This window comes from Microtus ochrogaster, chromosome 21 (assembly GCF_000317375.1).
Source record: "Microtus ochrogaster isolate Prairie Vole_2 chromosome 21, MicOch1.0, whole genome shotgun sequence".
NCBI lineage: Eukaryota > Metazoa > Chordata > Mammalia > Rodentia > Cricetidae > Microtus > Microtus ochrogaster.
This window is the reverse complement of record NC_022022.1, coordinates 8,388,349-8,402,567: the sequence shown is the minus strand read 5'-3', so window position 1 is coordinate 8,402,567 and position 14,219 is coordinate 8,388,349. Positions and strand designations below refer to the sequence as shown.

Genomic DNA, 14,219 nt, shown 5'->3' with positions numbered 1-14,219 from the left:
TGTTACTTAGGTCTCCCATACTTTGTTTCTTTCTTTCTTTGTTTGTTGTTTTCAGTCTGCTTTCTGCACTTTAAAGTCATTGCAGGTATTGTTCATTTTCTCTTTAGATGTTATTAGAAATATGATTGCATTCTTGGAAGGACATGGTGGTGCATGTCTTTAGTCCCAGCACTCAGGAGCAGAGACAGGTGGATCTCTGTGAGCTTAAGGTTAGCCTGGTGTACGTGAGTTCTAGGACAGCCTGAGCAACATGGAGAGACTCTGTCAAACAAATATGTGGTCTCCAGTTTTATTTATTTACTACTTTTATTTGATTTTGGAGTTAAGGTAATAATGGTCTCATAGAATGAGTTAAGTTTTTTTTTTTTTTTTCAGTTTCCCAAAAACTTTGGTGGAGCTGATATTAATTTATATTAAGTCCTTGGTAGAATTCTCAAGTGAAGTCTTCTTCACTGAGGTGTGTGTGTGGGGGGGTGTGTTTGTGTTATATTTATAAGATTGCTGTTGTGCCTTCTTATTTCTGGATATTGGAAATTTGTTACAATTTCAATACCTTTTATTCAGTAACCAATAAGAGAAGTGGGAGGAAAATCAGTAGGGACATAAAATCAACTTGACATTTATAAAACACTACCCAACAACAGCAAAATAGACATTCTGTTAAGATCATTTCCTTGGCCATAATAAAAGGATTCAGGTCATATGAAGTATATGCTTAGCCTCAGCGAAATTAAAACACATTGCTAAGGTAAAGATAGTGGATAATCTCTAAATGTCTGGAAATGGACACCTCTCTGAATCATGAGTTACAGAGGACATAAAAAGTACAGTTGGATGAGCAGTAGGTTTACGTTGTTTGCTCTGAATGAAACCATCTTTACCCACATTCTAGATTGCATTGTCTGATACTGCTGTAACTGCTTCCACTTAGCGTTTTTTGTTTGTTCGTTCGTTCATTTGTTTTGTTTTAATGAAGAAACCGTCCTGACATGTATTTGCTTGCTTTTGAGATAGGGTCTTAGCATACAGCTTAGGCTGACCTAGAGTTCACTGTGTAGCCCAGGCTGGCCTCAAACACAGTCTTCTTGCCTCTGCTTCTTAGGTGCTGAGACTGTAGGCATACATGATTATGCCTAGTTATTGAAGTATACTTTACAAAATAGAAAGTGTACCCATTTAAATTTGTTACTTAGCTTTCTGATCACTGACAGAATGCCCTGACTTAATCTAGAGGAGAAGGGGTTGTTTACAGCTATAGAAGTGTTAGTCCATTGTGTGGAGGACATGGTGAGGCAGAGCCTTCTATATCATGGTGATGAGGCAGGAAGGGAGCAGGGAAAAGGTACCCAGAAGAGCTTGTTCCACTGACCTACTTTCTGCAGTTAGGGATTACTACCTAAAAACTCCAGAAGCTCCCAAAATAGTGCCACTAGCTGAGGACCTGTGTTTTATTATGTAAGATTGGATGCTTGTCTGTGGGGAGTCATTTCATATTAAGGCAGTAATATTCATGTAGAGTTAGGTGGGAGCTTGAACTGCCTCTTTAGGACAGATGATTTTCAAATCCAGTTATCCACCCTTAGGTAGCTGAATATCTGTGCTTTGTTGACATTTGACTTAGCATGTCTAACGTCATACTACTCATCTTTCTCACCCTTTCCTTATCTGTTTCCTTCTTGTGTATATGTGCATGTTGTTTATGAATGTGAGTTTTTTATAACACATGTGTGTGTGTGTGCATGTGGAGGCCAGAAGTTGATGGCTTCTGTTGCCCACCACACTTACCTGTCTACCTGTCTGTCTCTCTGTTTATTTTGAGACAGAATCTTTCACTGAACCTGGAACTGACTGATTTGGGAAGACTTGCTGGCCAGGAAGCTCCAGGGTTCCTTTTGTCTCCACTCTCCTAGAATTGGCATTAGAGGCAGGCACAGAGATTTGCCAAGAATACAGGCATGCACCATGGCATCTAAGTTTCTGTGTGAGTTGGGATCTGAACTCAGGTCTTCATTACTTGTATGGCAAGCACCTCACGGACTGAGTCATTTTTCCAACATTCCCTTTCCTTCTTTATTCTTTTTTTTTAAAAATGATTTAACTTTTATGTGCATTGGTGTGAAGGTGTCAGATCTCGTGGAACTGCATTTTCAGACAGTTGTGAGCTGCCATGTGGGTGCTGGGAATTGAACCCAGGTCCTCTGGAAGAGCAGTCATTGCTCTTAACCGCTGAGCCATCTTCTCCAGCCCCTCCTTCTTTATTCTTTACATTAATTAATGATATTCCTTTTTTACAAATCAGTATAGAAAATATTTTTAACTCCCTTTCCTTTCTATATTGATTTACCCAAATTTATTGATTCTGCTTTTTTAAGATTGAAAAAATTGTGTGTCTGTGTGTGGGTAGGATCCTGTGTGTGTGAAGAGAGCTAGAGTTACAGATAGCACTGAGGGGGCTGGGATCTGAACTTGAGTTTTTTGGAAGAACAGCAAGTTCTCTTAACCACTGAGACATCTCTCCAGCCTCTTGGTTCTGCCCTTCTAAAAATCTCTAATATTCTGACCTTTATCTTCTTATCTAATTTTGTGTGTGTGTGTGTGTGTGTGTGTGTGTATGTGTGTGTGTTTTCCCAGGGTCTATTTAGTGCTCCTTACCTTTGGGAAATACTGTCTGGTTATTATGGAATTCAGTGACTGATAACTATTCATTTGACCTAAAGTTACTAATGAGATGAAATCTATTAGGCTCAAGTTAGACTGATCATTTAGTGCTCAGGATATAAGCAGAAAAGAATTAACAGCCAAACTGTTGATCTGTACCTAAAGAAAGACTGAGCTTGTGCTGACGGTCACAAGCTGCACCATTATGTGGCAGTGCTTTGGAGCCTGCGGAGCCTGGTGACAGATTGGCTTTGGCATTGGTGCTTGAGGCTCAGTAGATTTCTCAGTGCTTTGAATCTCTCTTGAGCCTTTTTCATGTGACTGATGCATTACTTGCACTGATACAGAATTAGGCTTCTCTGTTAACATGTCGAAGAGGAGAGTTCACTCTTAGGGAATGGGGAGTTCCAGTGTTACAGTTTGTACTGATTCTTAACATAATCAGTATACTAGAAAGTGCATGATTGGGCCTACTATAATAGTATACAGAAAGTTCTTTGTTGTTTATGTGAGGGTGCTATTCTGTGTAGATAGAGTACATTCATTTGCTACTGAGAATCATCTTAGACTGAATTGTGAATAACTCCCTTATAATAGTTGGCACCATATTATCTCCTGGCCACCTCCAAGTTTGAGCGGTCTTCTGTCATGGCCTTGAAGGTGAGGCATTTCTTTTTAGAAGTTCTTAATTTTCTTTAGTCACATTTTACTAAGTTGTACAGAATTTCGGTTGTGTTGTTTCACTATTTTCTTTACCAGCTGCTGATTGTCCTACAGTCATTTACTAAAACTGTGCTTGGTCTATATTGTACATCAGCAGCAATTTACCTGACTTCATCAGTTTTTTTTTTTGTTTTTTTTTTAGTTTTTTTTTTCGAGACAAGGTTTCTCTGTAGCTTTGGAGCCTGTCCTGGAACTAGCACTTGTAGACCAGGCTGGCCTCGAACTCACAGAGATCTGCCTGCCTCTGCCTCCCGAGTGCTGGGATTAAAGGCGTGCGCCACCACCACCCGGCTCATCAGTTATTTTTTAATTTGTCTCCTACATTCTATGAAATTTCCCTTTAATGTTATTAAAATAGGATGGTTGAAAGGGCTGTTTCTTAGCTATTTGTAAATTTTTGGATAGGCTGTCAATCTTAGCAAGGAAACAATAGACATGACCAAGCTCACTGTTGTAAACATGGTATTGCCATAGAAGAGGCCGAAAGTAAAAGTTGTGAGGCTTAGAGTCTAGACAGGTGGGGTCGCAGGGTGGGGAGGAGAGTGTGTGCTGAGCGCTGCTGCCCTCTCCCTTCCTCACTGCACTATTACTGCAATGGCTTGTCAGTTCCTATGGGCTTCTGCCTGTGATGGAGACTGTTTATAAGTCCTATCTGTCTGTTTTATTCTTTCTTTCATTACTTGTTTAGTTTTGCTATTGGAGTCAAGTAGAAACTGTGATAGCATCCTGTGTTTTTGGTTTTTCAAGACAGGGTTTTTCTATAGCTTTGAAGCCTGCCCTAGCACTCGCTCTGTAGACCAGGCTGAGCTCAAACTCCCAGAGATCTGCCTGCCTCTGCCTCCCGAGTGCTGGGATTAAAGGTGTGCTCCACCACTGCCTGGCTGTGGTAGCATCTTGTTTATTCACCTTGAAGGGAATTGCTTTTGTAGTTTAGGAATTGGGTGATAAGAACATTTACCTTTGGAAAGTATTTTATTTGGTTGTTTTCTCTTTTTCTCCTTTGCCATGAGATATAGTCATCAGAAATGGATATTGACTTTTATTATCTTTTTGCTTCTAATGAAGATTTTATTATTTTTCTTTATTAGTAGACAAATTTTATTGGTAAAATTTTCTAAAGCTTTTAATATTTTGGAGAGAAATCCAATTATGTATTATCTTTTCTAGTGCTTTTTTTCTAAAACACTAAAATTCAAGGAGTTCAAGTTTTATTTTTAAAATTAATTATTAAAATTAATTGTAAATTGTTGGTTCACACATGTTGCTTTCAAATGTACTTCACTTGTGGCTGAGCAATTAAGTCTAGCATTTAGCTAATAAAGTAAAATGTTAGGAGCCTTTACACGACACTATTATTAACAGCTAGATGTTCTATTACTACCACATGAGTTTTAACTTGAGTTTGAGGGTGAATTTGACAAGTTGCTTAAAGACAATTGTTATTATAGCTCTTTTGGCTGTATCTCAGCACTTCGGGTAGGACTTGAAACTTGCTTGCCTTTGAATCTTTTTTTGAGCCTCTGTTACCTGCCTGTTGAGCTAATCTTCCCATGATAGATCTGAACAAACCCCCAAATTCTGGACTTGCTAGCTTTTATCTTATTAGGAAAGATATTTAATCACACCATCACATATGATGGTGTTATGAAAGAAAGGATTATGATGCCGCAAGACTGTCTTAAGAGAAACTTCCTCTAAGTAATTCCAGGAATTACTTGAAGAAATTATAATTGACCTGTGGCTTGAAGGTAGAGAAAGAGTTTGAGCATGTTTTAAATAGAGGGGATAACATGCATAGTCTGTGGAAAGAGGTGTTTTGGATACTGCAGGGAGAGTGGCTGTGCACAAAGGATGCATGTGCCAGACTAAGCTGCAGAGATGGAGAGAGGTGCATGTGTAAATCCCCACAGTAGGGTTCCTCAGTATAAGGAGGGAGTAAATGAAGTCTTCTAATGACACAGTTTATATGATGTCAAAAAGCTTTTTGTTCTGCCATGTAGCTGGAGAAGGGCTTTCAGTGGAACTACAGTGGATGGATGAAGGCTATTGGGAGGTTGTTACAACTATAGTGGTTGTTTGGATCACAGGTAGAAACACTGCAGAAGCCAGGCAGTGGTGGCACACATCTTTAATCCCAGCACTTGGGAGGTAGAGGCAGGTGGATCTCTGTGAGTTCGAGCCCAGCCTGGTCTACTAGAGCTAGTTCCAGGATAGGCACCAAAGCTACAGAGAAGCCTTGACTCGAAAAACCAAAACCAAAAAAGAAACACTGGAGAAAACAGTGTTCAGAAATATTTAGGGGGCAAAATGAGAGCAGTTTCTGTTGAGTTTCAATTAGATGACAAGAGAAGTTGATATTTACTAGAATAAAGAATGAAAAAAAGTGAGTTTTAGGGACAGAACCCACTATTCTAATTTGGATTGTTGGTGGAGACTTCGGTAAACAGTTACAAACACTATTTGGGGGCTTGGGTTAGAAATAAGAATTTTCCATTTTTCAAGTGAATTATGCTAATTTTATTTTTATATACTATCTTTGACTTTTTATCACATGTGTTTTATAAAAGTCAGTCACATTTTCTGAAAGACATTTTGATTTTTGTAGATCTTGTAAAGCTGTTTTTTGGTCTATGAAAGAAAACTGTGATTCATGAATTTTATTCTCTTTCCTTGTGCCCTGTGGCTCAGGCCTTGAAGGAGATTTACCTGGAGGCCTGCTCAGCTGCTGCTCTGGGAGAGACCGTGGGCTTTTGTTTGGGTTTTGGATTTTGATTTTTTGAGACAGGGTTTTTCCATGTAGCCCTGGCTGCAATTTTTTGAGACAGGATTTCTCTGTGTAGCCCTGGCTGTCTTGGAACTCACTCCTGTAGAGCAGGCTGGCCTCGAATTCAGTGGTCCACCTGCCCCTTGGTTAAAGGTATGCACACCTCTCCTCTACCCCCACCCCCAGCTGAGTGCCAGTGGTTAGAGAGAAAACTAATGAGGCCACAGCGAAGTAGTTGAATTGGTGTAAGCTCTGCTGTGGTGTCCTGGGAGTTTGACGTTGATGCTTCTATTTCGGGAGGCTTCTGTGTCAAGTAGTTTTCAGGCCGTCTAGAAACAAACACAGGTGGTGTGCATATAGCGTGCCCTAATATCCACTTCTTCAGGGACCCACTTGGACTAAGAACTACTACTTCCAGGGATTTTTAGATACCACAGAATTACGGAATTATAATCTTTAATGGTGACCTTAGAAATAGAAGGTTGGTGTAACTGTGAGTGCTATTGTAGACACATAGACAAAGGCAGTATTGGCACTGGTCTAGAGAGGAACGAGAAAGCACAGTTTCCCACCAGTTTTGCCTTTAAAGATGAAGGCATTGTCTTATAGTTTGCTGCCTTCTACATTTTTGCAGATTTTCCCCCAAGTTGCTATTATTGTCCTGTTTAGGGAAGCTGAAAAGGTATAAGAATGCAGGTCCTGGTCCCAAAGGACAATGATCATATAGCCTGAGTCATCAGTTAGCTGTGTCTCTGGCTGTGTGTGGGGGGTGGGTGGTAATGAGAAAGGCAGAACAACTCAAAGAAAATGAAGGAACCCAATTCAGAACTTTGCTGGACTCTAGCCTAGGGTTCTCTCACCCATTCTTCTAGGAATCACGTGTGTTTGGCAGAGGCTTTCTGTCATATGAGAAAAGGAGGCTCAGAGAGGTGATTTATGTTTAATGTCACCTACCTAGTGAAGATACCACATGCCTTATGGAGAGATATCCTAGCTCAGTGTATTCTGTGTTGCTGAAAGGGCTATGGAGAATAAGGAGACTATGACTAAGTAATTTTTGGAAATACTGTGTTAGGCATTTCTGTCACAGAGCTCAGGCCCTGTGAAATGGTCATGTTTCGTTAAGAAGCTATGAAAAGATAGGTGGGATATTGTGGCCTGTATGTACCCTTGCCATCCACTTCGGGGCTGGCTGTAGATGGTAGTATATAATGCCTGTTTGCAGGGCTTCAGTGCTGGGGAGGATGCTTTACAGTTGTGCCTTGAGCTTTTGCAAACATGGTGGGCTTTGATTGTTACTGAGCAGTTAGGTGAGGCAGCGCAGCTCTGGAAGCTGTTACTGTACTTAGTGATTGCATATTGTGCCCAACAGGTTTGGCCACCCATCCTTTACAAGCCAACTAAAAGCCAATTTAATAATGAAAAGCAGAAAAAGGGAATTTATTCAGTGTGGCCACATTACAAAGGTTGGACTTGAGGGCAGTTGTCACTGAATCTTTGTCCTCCTCTCAATCGGCTCTTTTAATTGGCTTACTGAGGACGGGTGGCTTGTTGGAGCATGGGCTGTTAGCCCCTAGCTTCCGGAGACTCCGCTACTTGTCATGAAGACAGAAACTTCCCTTGAAAGAGCTAGCTCTCCTGTGTGACTGTCCTTGGGGATCCTTGGGGAACAGTCCTAGGCCCTCCACTTTTCTGAACCTGTGTGTAGCCCATGCTTGCATAGAGTAAGTTGGGGAGACTTGGCTGAAAGTGACAGAGCACCCACCTGGCAGACCCTCCACAGGGTCTGAAAACTGGGGCGCACAGTTGAGGGCTCCAGCAGAATCTCCCTTTCTCATCTGTTTTGCTCCATGCTGGTAGGTTTCCTCATGCTGATTGTCTCATGGCTGTAGTTACATAATGTTACGACATTATGTGTCACAGCTGTGTTGGAAGAGAGTAAGTAGTTTGGTCAGTTTGGACTTTGTAGCCAATAGGCTGTTTTCTCAGTTGGCTTTGTGCATTTCTTAATCCACAGAGAGAAATATTTTCGTGGTAGTTTCTTGTTTATTAAATTAGGGTTATGTGGTTACCCCTGGCTTTGGATAGGTGGGAAAGATTTGGTTGGCATAGATGGATTATGGTGTGTTCTATTGGGCACACTATTTTTGGTAAGCTAGCTTTGTATTTTGCGTGCATGCGTGTGTCTGTCTGTCTTCTATTTAACCATCTATTGAAGGACATCTGGATTTTTCTAGCTTGTGCCTATTATGAGTAAAGCTAATATGAATGTTTATATGGACTTTTCTTCCAGTTTAAGAATTACGATAAAGTATATATAATTGATCATATTAGCCTTCTTGAAGTAAAATGGCATTAGGTACATTTGTATTGTTTCATAGCCACGAGGCTCCTTCATCTCTAGACCTCTTTTATCTTGGAAACAAACTCTGCGTCAATAAAACAATGACCCCTACTCCACTCCCTGGATAGAACGGTTCTGCTTGCAGCTCCGTAGCTTCACCATCACTACACAGCTCACATGAGTGGAACAATATTTGCCTTTCTATGACAGGAGAGCATTGTAGGTTTTTGTGTGAACATAACCTTTCATTTCTGAGATAAATGTACAAGAGTACACTTGCTGGAATCTGTTGACAGTTGCATGTTTAGGGTTTGTTTTTTTTTTTTTGCTTTTTTGCTTTTTTTTTTTTTAATTTTATTTAAAGAAATCACCAAACTAGCTGGGCTGTGGTGGCACAGGCCTTTAATCCCAGCACTTGGTGAGTTCGAGGCCAGCCTGGTCTACAAAACAAGTTGTAGGACAGCCAGGGCTGTTATACAGAGAAACCTTGTCTCAGGGGAGTATATATCACTGAACTTTCCCTAGAGTGGCAGATCCATTTTACATTCTATCCAGTATTATTTAGGTCAGTTTCTACGGAGGTGACTCTGGCCATCATGGCATGTTCCCTGTTTAAAGAGTAGTCATGCCAGTTTCTTTGGAAAGTAATGGCTCTAGCAAGTCTCCAACTCGACTGTGTTCATGTGCATGAAACACATCATGACTCTGAAGAGAAGATTGAGATCTCTCTCACAAAAGCAGAGCTGGGGAGAAAATGCAGTTGTTGAGAATGTGGCATTGCTAGTAAAAAAGTGAAATTGCGCTGCCACCCTGGAAAAGGGTTTTCTTAAGAAAATGAAGCATGGTATCCCTCATGGAGCAGTGGTTATACTCTGGGCAGTCCCAACCCAGTGTGTCCACTAAATCGAGTAGAAGGCTCAGTTGGGAATTGTTGCGTTATTTAGTCTTGGCCATTTGCAAAGCAGCCTCAGCAGCATCTGCTGCACTAAATAAATGAAAGTTTCCTGTCTCTAATTTCCCCTGTCTCTTCCCTCTGTCCTGGGTTCATGCGTTTGTTCCCTCTGCTCTTTAAACCCACTGATGTCCTCTCTCCCCCTCCCACTGGTCCTCTCGGACCTTCCTGCCCCCATCCTTGCTATCATTCCTTGGATCCCTTTAAGTTGCTGCTGTAGTTTTCTTTGCTCTCTCTCATGGAATTAGAACTTTCTTCTAGGTGTACAACATTTACTCAGCATCTAGAATACATTTTCCTTCTCATTCCACCTTATATTTATCCTGCTCTTTGGGCAGATATGGGTTCCTGTCGCTAGTAATTCTTATCTTTTAATGGGGGGCATTAGAATTTAGAGGGAGAATTTTAAGGTTTGATGTACTACCTTTTCTTCCCATTTTTTTAAAATTTAAATTTATTTTTATTTATTTTTTACTCATAGGGAAGAAGAAGAGCGTCTGAGAAATAAGATCAGAGCTGATCATGAGAAGGCCCTGGAAGAAGCAAAAGAAAAATTAAGAAAGTCAAGAGAGGAAATCCATGCAGAAATTCAAACAGAGAAAAGTAAAGTAGCCCAAGCAATGAAGATAAAGGAGACCAGGGTACTGCCACCTGTCCCTATTCCACAGCGTGTAGGGGTCAGTGGTGGAGACCCAGAAGACACTGAGATAAGGAAGAAAAGAGAAAAAATTAAAGAGGTAATAAGCCGAGAGAGGTGATTTGGCGTGCTTGCAGATACGTATCTGACTGAATATTATGTAGTGTTACACACTCATTGTGTTTGTTCTTCGGTAATTGTAATTCAGTGCCCAGGCTGATAACAGGGATTGGAGTGCTGTCTTTTTCTTATTGATCATAATCTAAGTTTTTGAAATAAAAAATTTAATTCAAGTTTATTTAGATGGTTCCTTTACCTTCACTGTGTTAGAGCTCTTTTGAAACACAGGCCTTTATAATGAGTAGAATGTAGAATCTGTGTATACGTTCTGTTTATTGAAAAGCAATTTAAAACGTTCAGTTTGAAGGAGCTGCACCAGATACTGTGCAGATCCTGTCACAGACAAGACTGTAAACAATTGGTGCTGTAGGAACCATGTTTGAGGGACTGTGCTATTAGGACCATGCTCCTTCCAGAGATTCTTTATGGATTGAAGGATAGAAAAAGATTAATTTCAAAATTCTTTAAATTTTTTAGCCTCAGAAGTCTTTCAAGTTCTAATTCTAGATTTACCAATTAAGAATTACTGATTAAGATAGTACCAGCTCTAGTGAATTTGAGTTAAACTGTATTATATTTCCTGATAATTGTGAGTATAGTTTACCGTTATACTGCTTGAGAAGAAGCTTCACCAGGTGTACCTCTAGAATAAATTTAATTTATACAGTCAAGTATCTCTCTCTATATATATTAAACTTGGTCTGGCAGTGTTTCTCACTGCTTTAACATGATATTTGACAGTAGCTACAAAAAGAAGGGAGGGATGGAGGGTAGGTGAGTGTATTTTGGCTCACAGTTTGAGAGGACCTTGCTGTGTCAGGGATGGTGAGATGGCTAGTCAGTCGTATCTGAAGTCGGGAAGCGAGAGAGATGAATCCTGAACTCAGCTGGCTTTTTCCCTCCCCCACTCCTTCCTGGCTTTGAACCAAGTGGAAGGGATGGTGGTGCCACTCACTTTTAGCTTGGGTCACTGGAAACACCCTCACAGACATAGCCAGAGTTGTTTCTAAGTGGTTCCTTATTCCTATCCTTTGAACAAGGGCATTAGGCATGGCTGATTCTAAGTCTGTAATATGCATTTGTCTCTGTCTCTTTCCTTTTGTTGCTTAGTTTGTTAAGAGAGAGTTCACCACTTAGGATTAAATTATATTACATAAACCTTGAGATCATATAATGAGATAATCTCCTTACTCTTAATGACTATACTCATATGAATACAGAGGACTTGATTAGCCTACTTGATCCATATACCTTTCCAGTCACTGTGATTAGAGCAAGGATTGGCAAATTACAACCTGTGGGGTAAATTTCTTTCACTTGCTTCTTTTTGAGAAATCAATTTTAGTTAGAATATACACATGGCAATTTGGTTACATATTACCTAGGATTGGCCTTGTGCTTCTGCAACACCAAATCTTCTGGTCTCTGGCTTAAAGGTAAGAGATTGTGTAATCAGGCTGAATTAGTTGGTGGTGGAAGCAAAGCCCCTTGACTGACAACCTGGTCATTATCACAGTGAAGACAGAAGAGCTGTTTTCCAAAGTATTAGCAGTTTACAAAAGGAAAGAATACCAAATAGCTACCTTTCTTCCCCCAAATAACTTTTTGATTACATCTCACTTTTTTGTTGTGTAGATTGTAATTAAATGTAGGTGTTAGAGTTTCTGTTGCTGCGACGAAACACCATGACCAAAAGGCAAGTTCGGGGGGGGGGTTTATTTGGCTTATACTTTCATATTGCTCTTCATCATTGAAGGAAGTCAGGACTGGAACTCAAACAGGGCAGTATCCTGGGGACAGGAACTGATGCAGAGGCCATGGAGGGATGCTGCTAACTGACTTACTTCCCTAGCTTGCTCAGTCTGCTTTCTTAGAGAACTCAGGACCTCCAGTCCAGGGATGGCATCATCTACCATGGATTGGGCCCTCATCTATCAATTGCTAATTAATAAAATGCCCTACTGCTGGGGAATCATTTTCTCAATTGAGGTTCCCTCCTTTCAGATAACTCTGGCTTGTGTCAGGTTGACATAAGAGTAGCCAACACAGTAGGTATCGGAAACAAGTGGTAATTGAATAATATGCTAGTGCAGGAAACATGGCAGCATGGATAAAGATAGAATAACCCAACTCTACACTGTATGAAGTAAAATAGTCCATGGATAGCTTCAAATTGTGTATTACAATTTTTCTCTTCTCAGATGATGAAGCATGCCTGGGATAATTACAGAACATATGGATGGGGACATAATGAGCTCAGACCTATTGCAAGGAAAGGGCACTCCACTAACATATTTGGTAAGGCAACTTTTCGAATTACTGTTTTTTCTTTATTTTTGAAAATGAGACCTGTTTTTTTTAAAGTTCTCTCCAAGATCTCTATTTCTGTGCGATGATAATTTGAACTTTTTGTTGATGAGGTGAGGGAATTATTAGGAACATATGAACAAAATGGTATATAGCTTATGTACAAAGATAAATATATATATATATATATATATATATATATATATATATATCTTAAGCCATTGAAGGAAAAAATTAATCTTACTCCCATGCCCAAAAGAGAGAGAAAGAGGAAGAAAGAAATGAAAGACTAGTAGGTTGTCCTGTGTGTTCAGTTGTGTTTGCTTTGTGCAGTTCATTTCAAAATCAGGATTATTTGTTAAAGGTGATGGTGTCTTGTATTTTGGTTTTCTCTGTGTGTATTTTATTTAATGTTCTCCTTTTTCTCTACCTGTTTTTTATTATTAAAGAACATTAACACTTTACTATGCTTAGCGTTATCTAACCTTATAAATTATATATATCCCCTCTTGTTTGAGTTTGAACCGGAATGCTCATGCTGTGACTTAGCTTGTCATCTTGAATGGCTGTCCTCTTTTCCTGAATCCTTCCCACCTACATTTTTCATACCTTACTTAAGTATATATTTATCTACTGTTAGTTTTTATTTTTTTATTAGCTCCCAACATTTTGTCTTTTATAAACTAGATCAAACTGTTTCTGTTACCTGGCCTAATAGAAAAGTGAGCAATGATATTCTTTTTTGATCATTATAATGCTTGATTAACTTTTAATATATACAAAACTAAAAATTGACCTCCTATGAAGGGGATGTTTTTAACAACAGCTATGTTTTCCTCTTAAATATAGGAAGCTCACAGATGGGTGCCACCATAGTGGATGCGTTGGATACCCTTTATATCATGGGACTTCATGATGAATTCATGGATGGGCAGAGATGGATTGAAGACAACCTTGATTTCAGTGTGGTGTGTATACTTTGGCAGTTCATCTAATTTCTTAAATTAATGATGAAAGGACAGTTTTAATGCTCTGGTATGAATATTTGTGTTCTCCCAAATTCTTGTTGAAATCTAGTCACTAATGTGTTAAAAGGGTATTTGGGAAGTGATGAGTTAGTTCATCAGGACAGAGTCATTATGGTCATAATTAGTTCCTGTATAGCATAGTTCTCAGAACTACTTTGCTCGTGCATGAGAGGTCACATAAGCACCATTATGAACCAGTTGAATGGCTCTCATCAATCACTGAGTCTGCTAGGACTGTTTACCCTGGACTTCCTAGATCTCAGGAAGGTGAGGAATATATTTCCAGAAGTTGTCAGTTACATATGGTACGTGGTGCTTGAGAATAGCAGGTCTCATTGTTTGTAGGTATCAGGTCTACTCTGAGCATGTTCTCAGCAGTTTGTTGAACCCATGTTAAGTCCTCATTCTTCTTTTGGGGATTATCATTTGTTTTGTTATTTTTGTGTAAATACTCATCCTTTCTCACTATCTTTTCATATTTCTTGCAATTATCATTTAAGACAGTGTCTTAGCCAGCTAAGGACATAGCAGGGAGAGGCAATGAACTAAAGTCTAACAAACTGATAACTGCTTTATTAATACTTATTTTATAGCATTTATATAATAGTGGTAGAATAGTAGATGACATCTGATTAGAGTAAGTAGTGGTGGAGTATTGCTAACTATTGAGGACTTCCTTATTAATG

The 14,219-nt window shown here is 39.6% G+C and overlaps 1 protein-coding gene across 1 annotated transcript in view; it reads left to right on the top strand.

The window, feature by feature from the left end:
* The window catches only part of Man1a2 (mannosidase alpha class 1A member 2), a 123,482-nt gene that overhangs the window by 16,767 nt on the left and 92,496 nt on the right, over window positions 1-14,219 (top strand). The window contains exons 2-4 of the mRNA XM_005357099.3: window positions 9,923-10,178; window positions 12,400-12,496; window positions 13,355-13,473. Coding sequence (XP_005357156.1) covers window positions 9,923-10,178; window positions 12,400-12,496; window positions 13,355-13,473 — 472 coding nt within the window. The remainder of the gene's footprint in view (window positions 1-9,922; window positions 10,179-12,399; window positions 12,497-13,354; window positions 13,474-14,219) is intronic.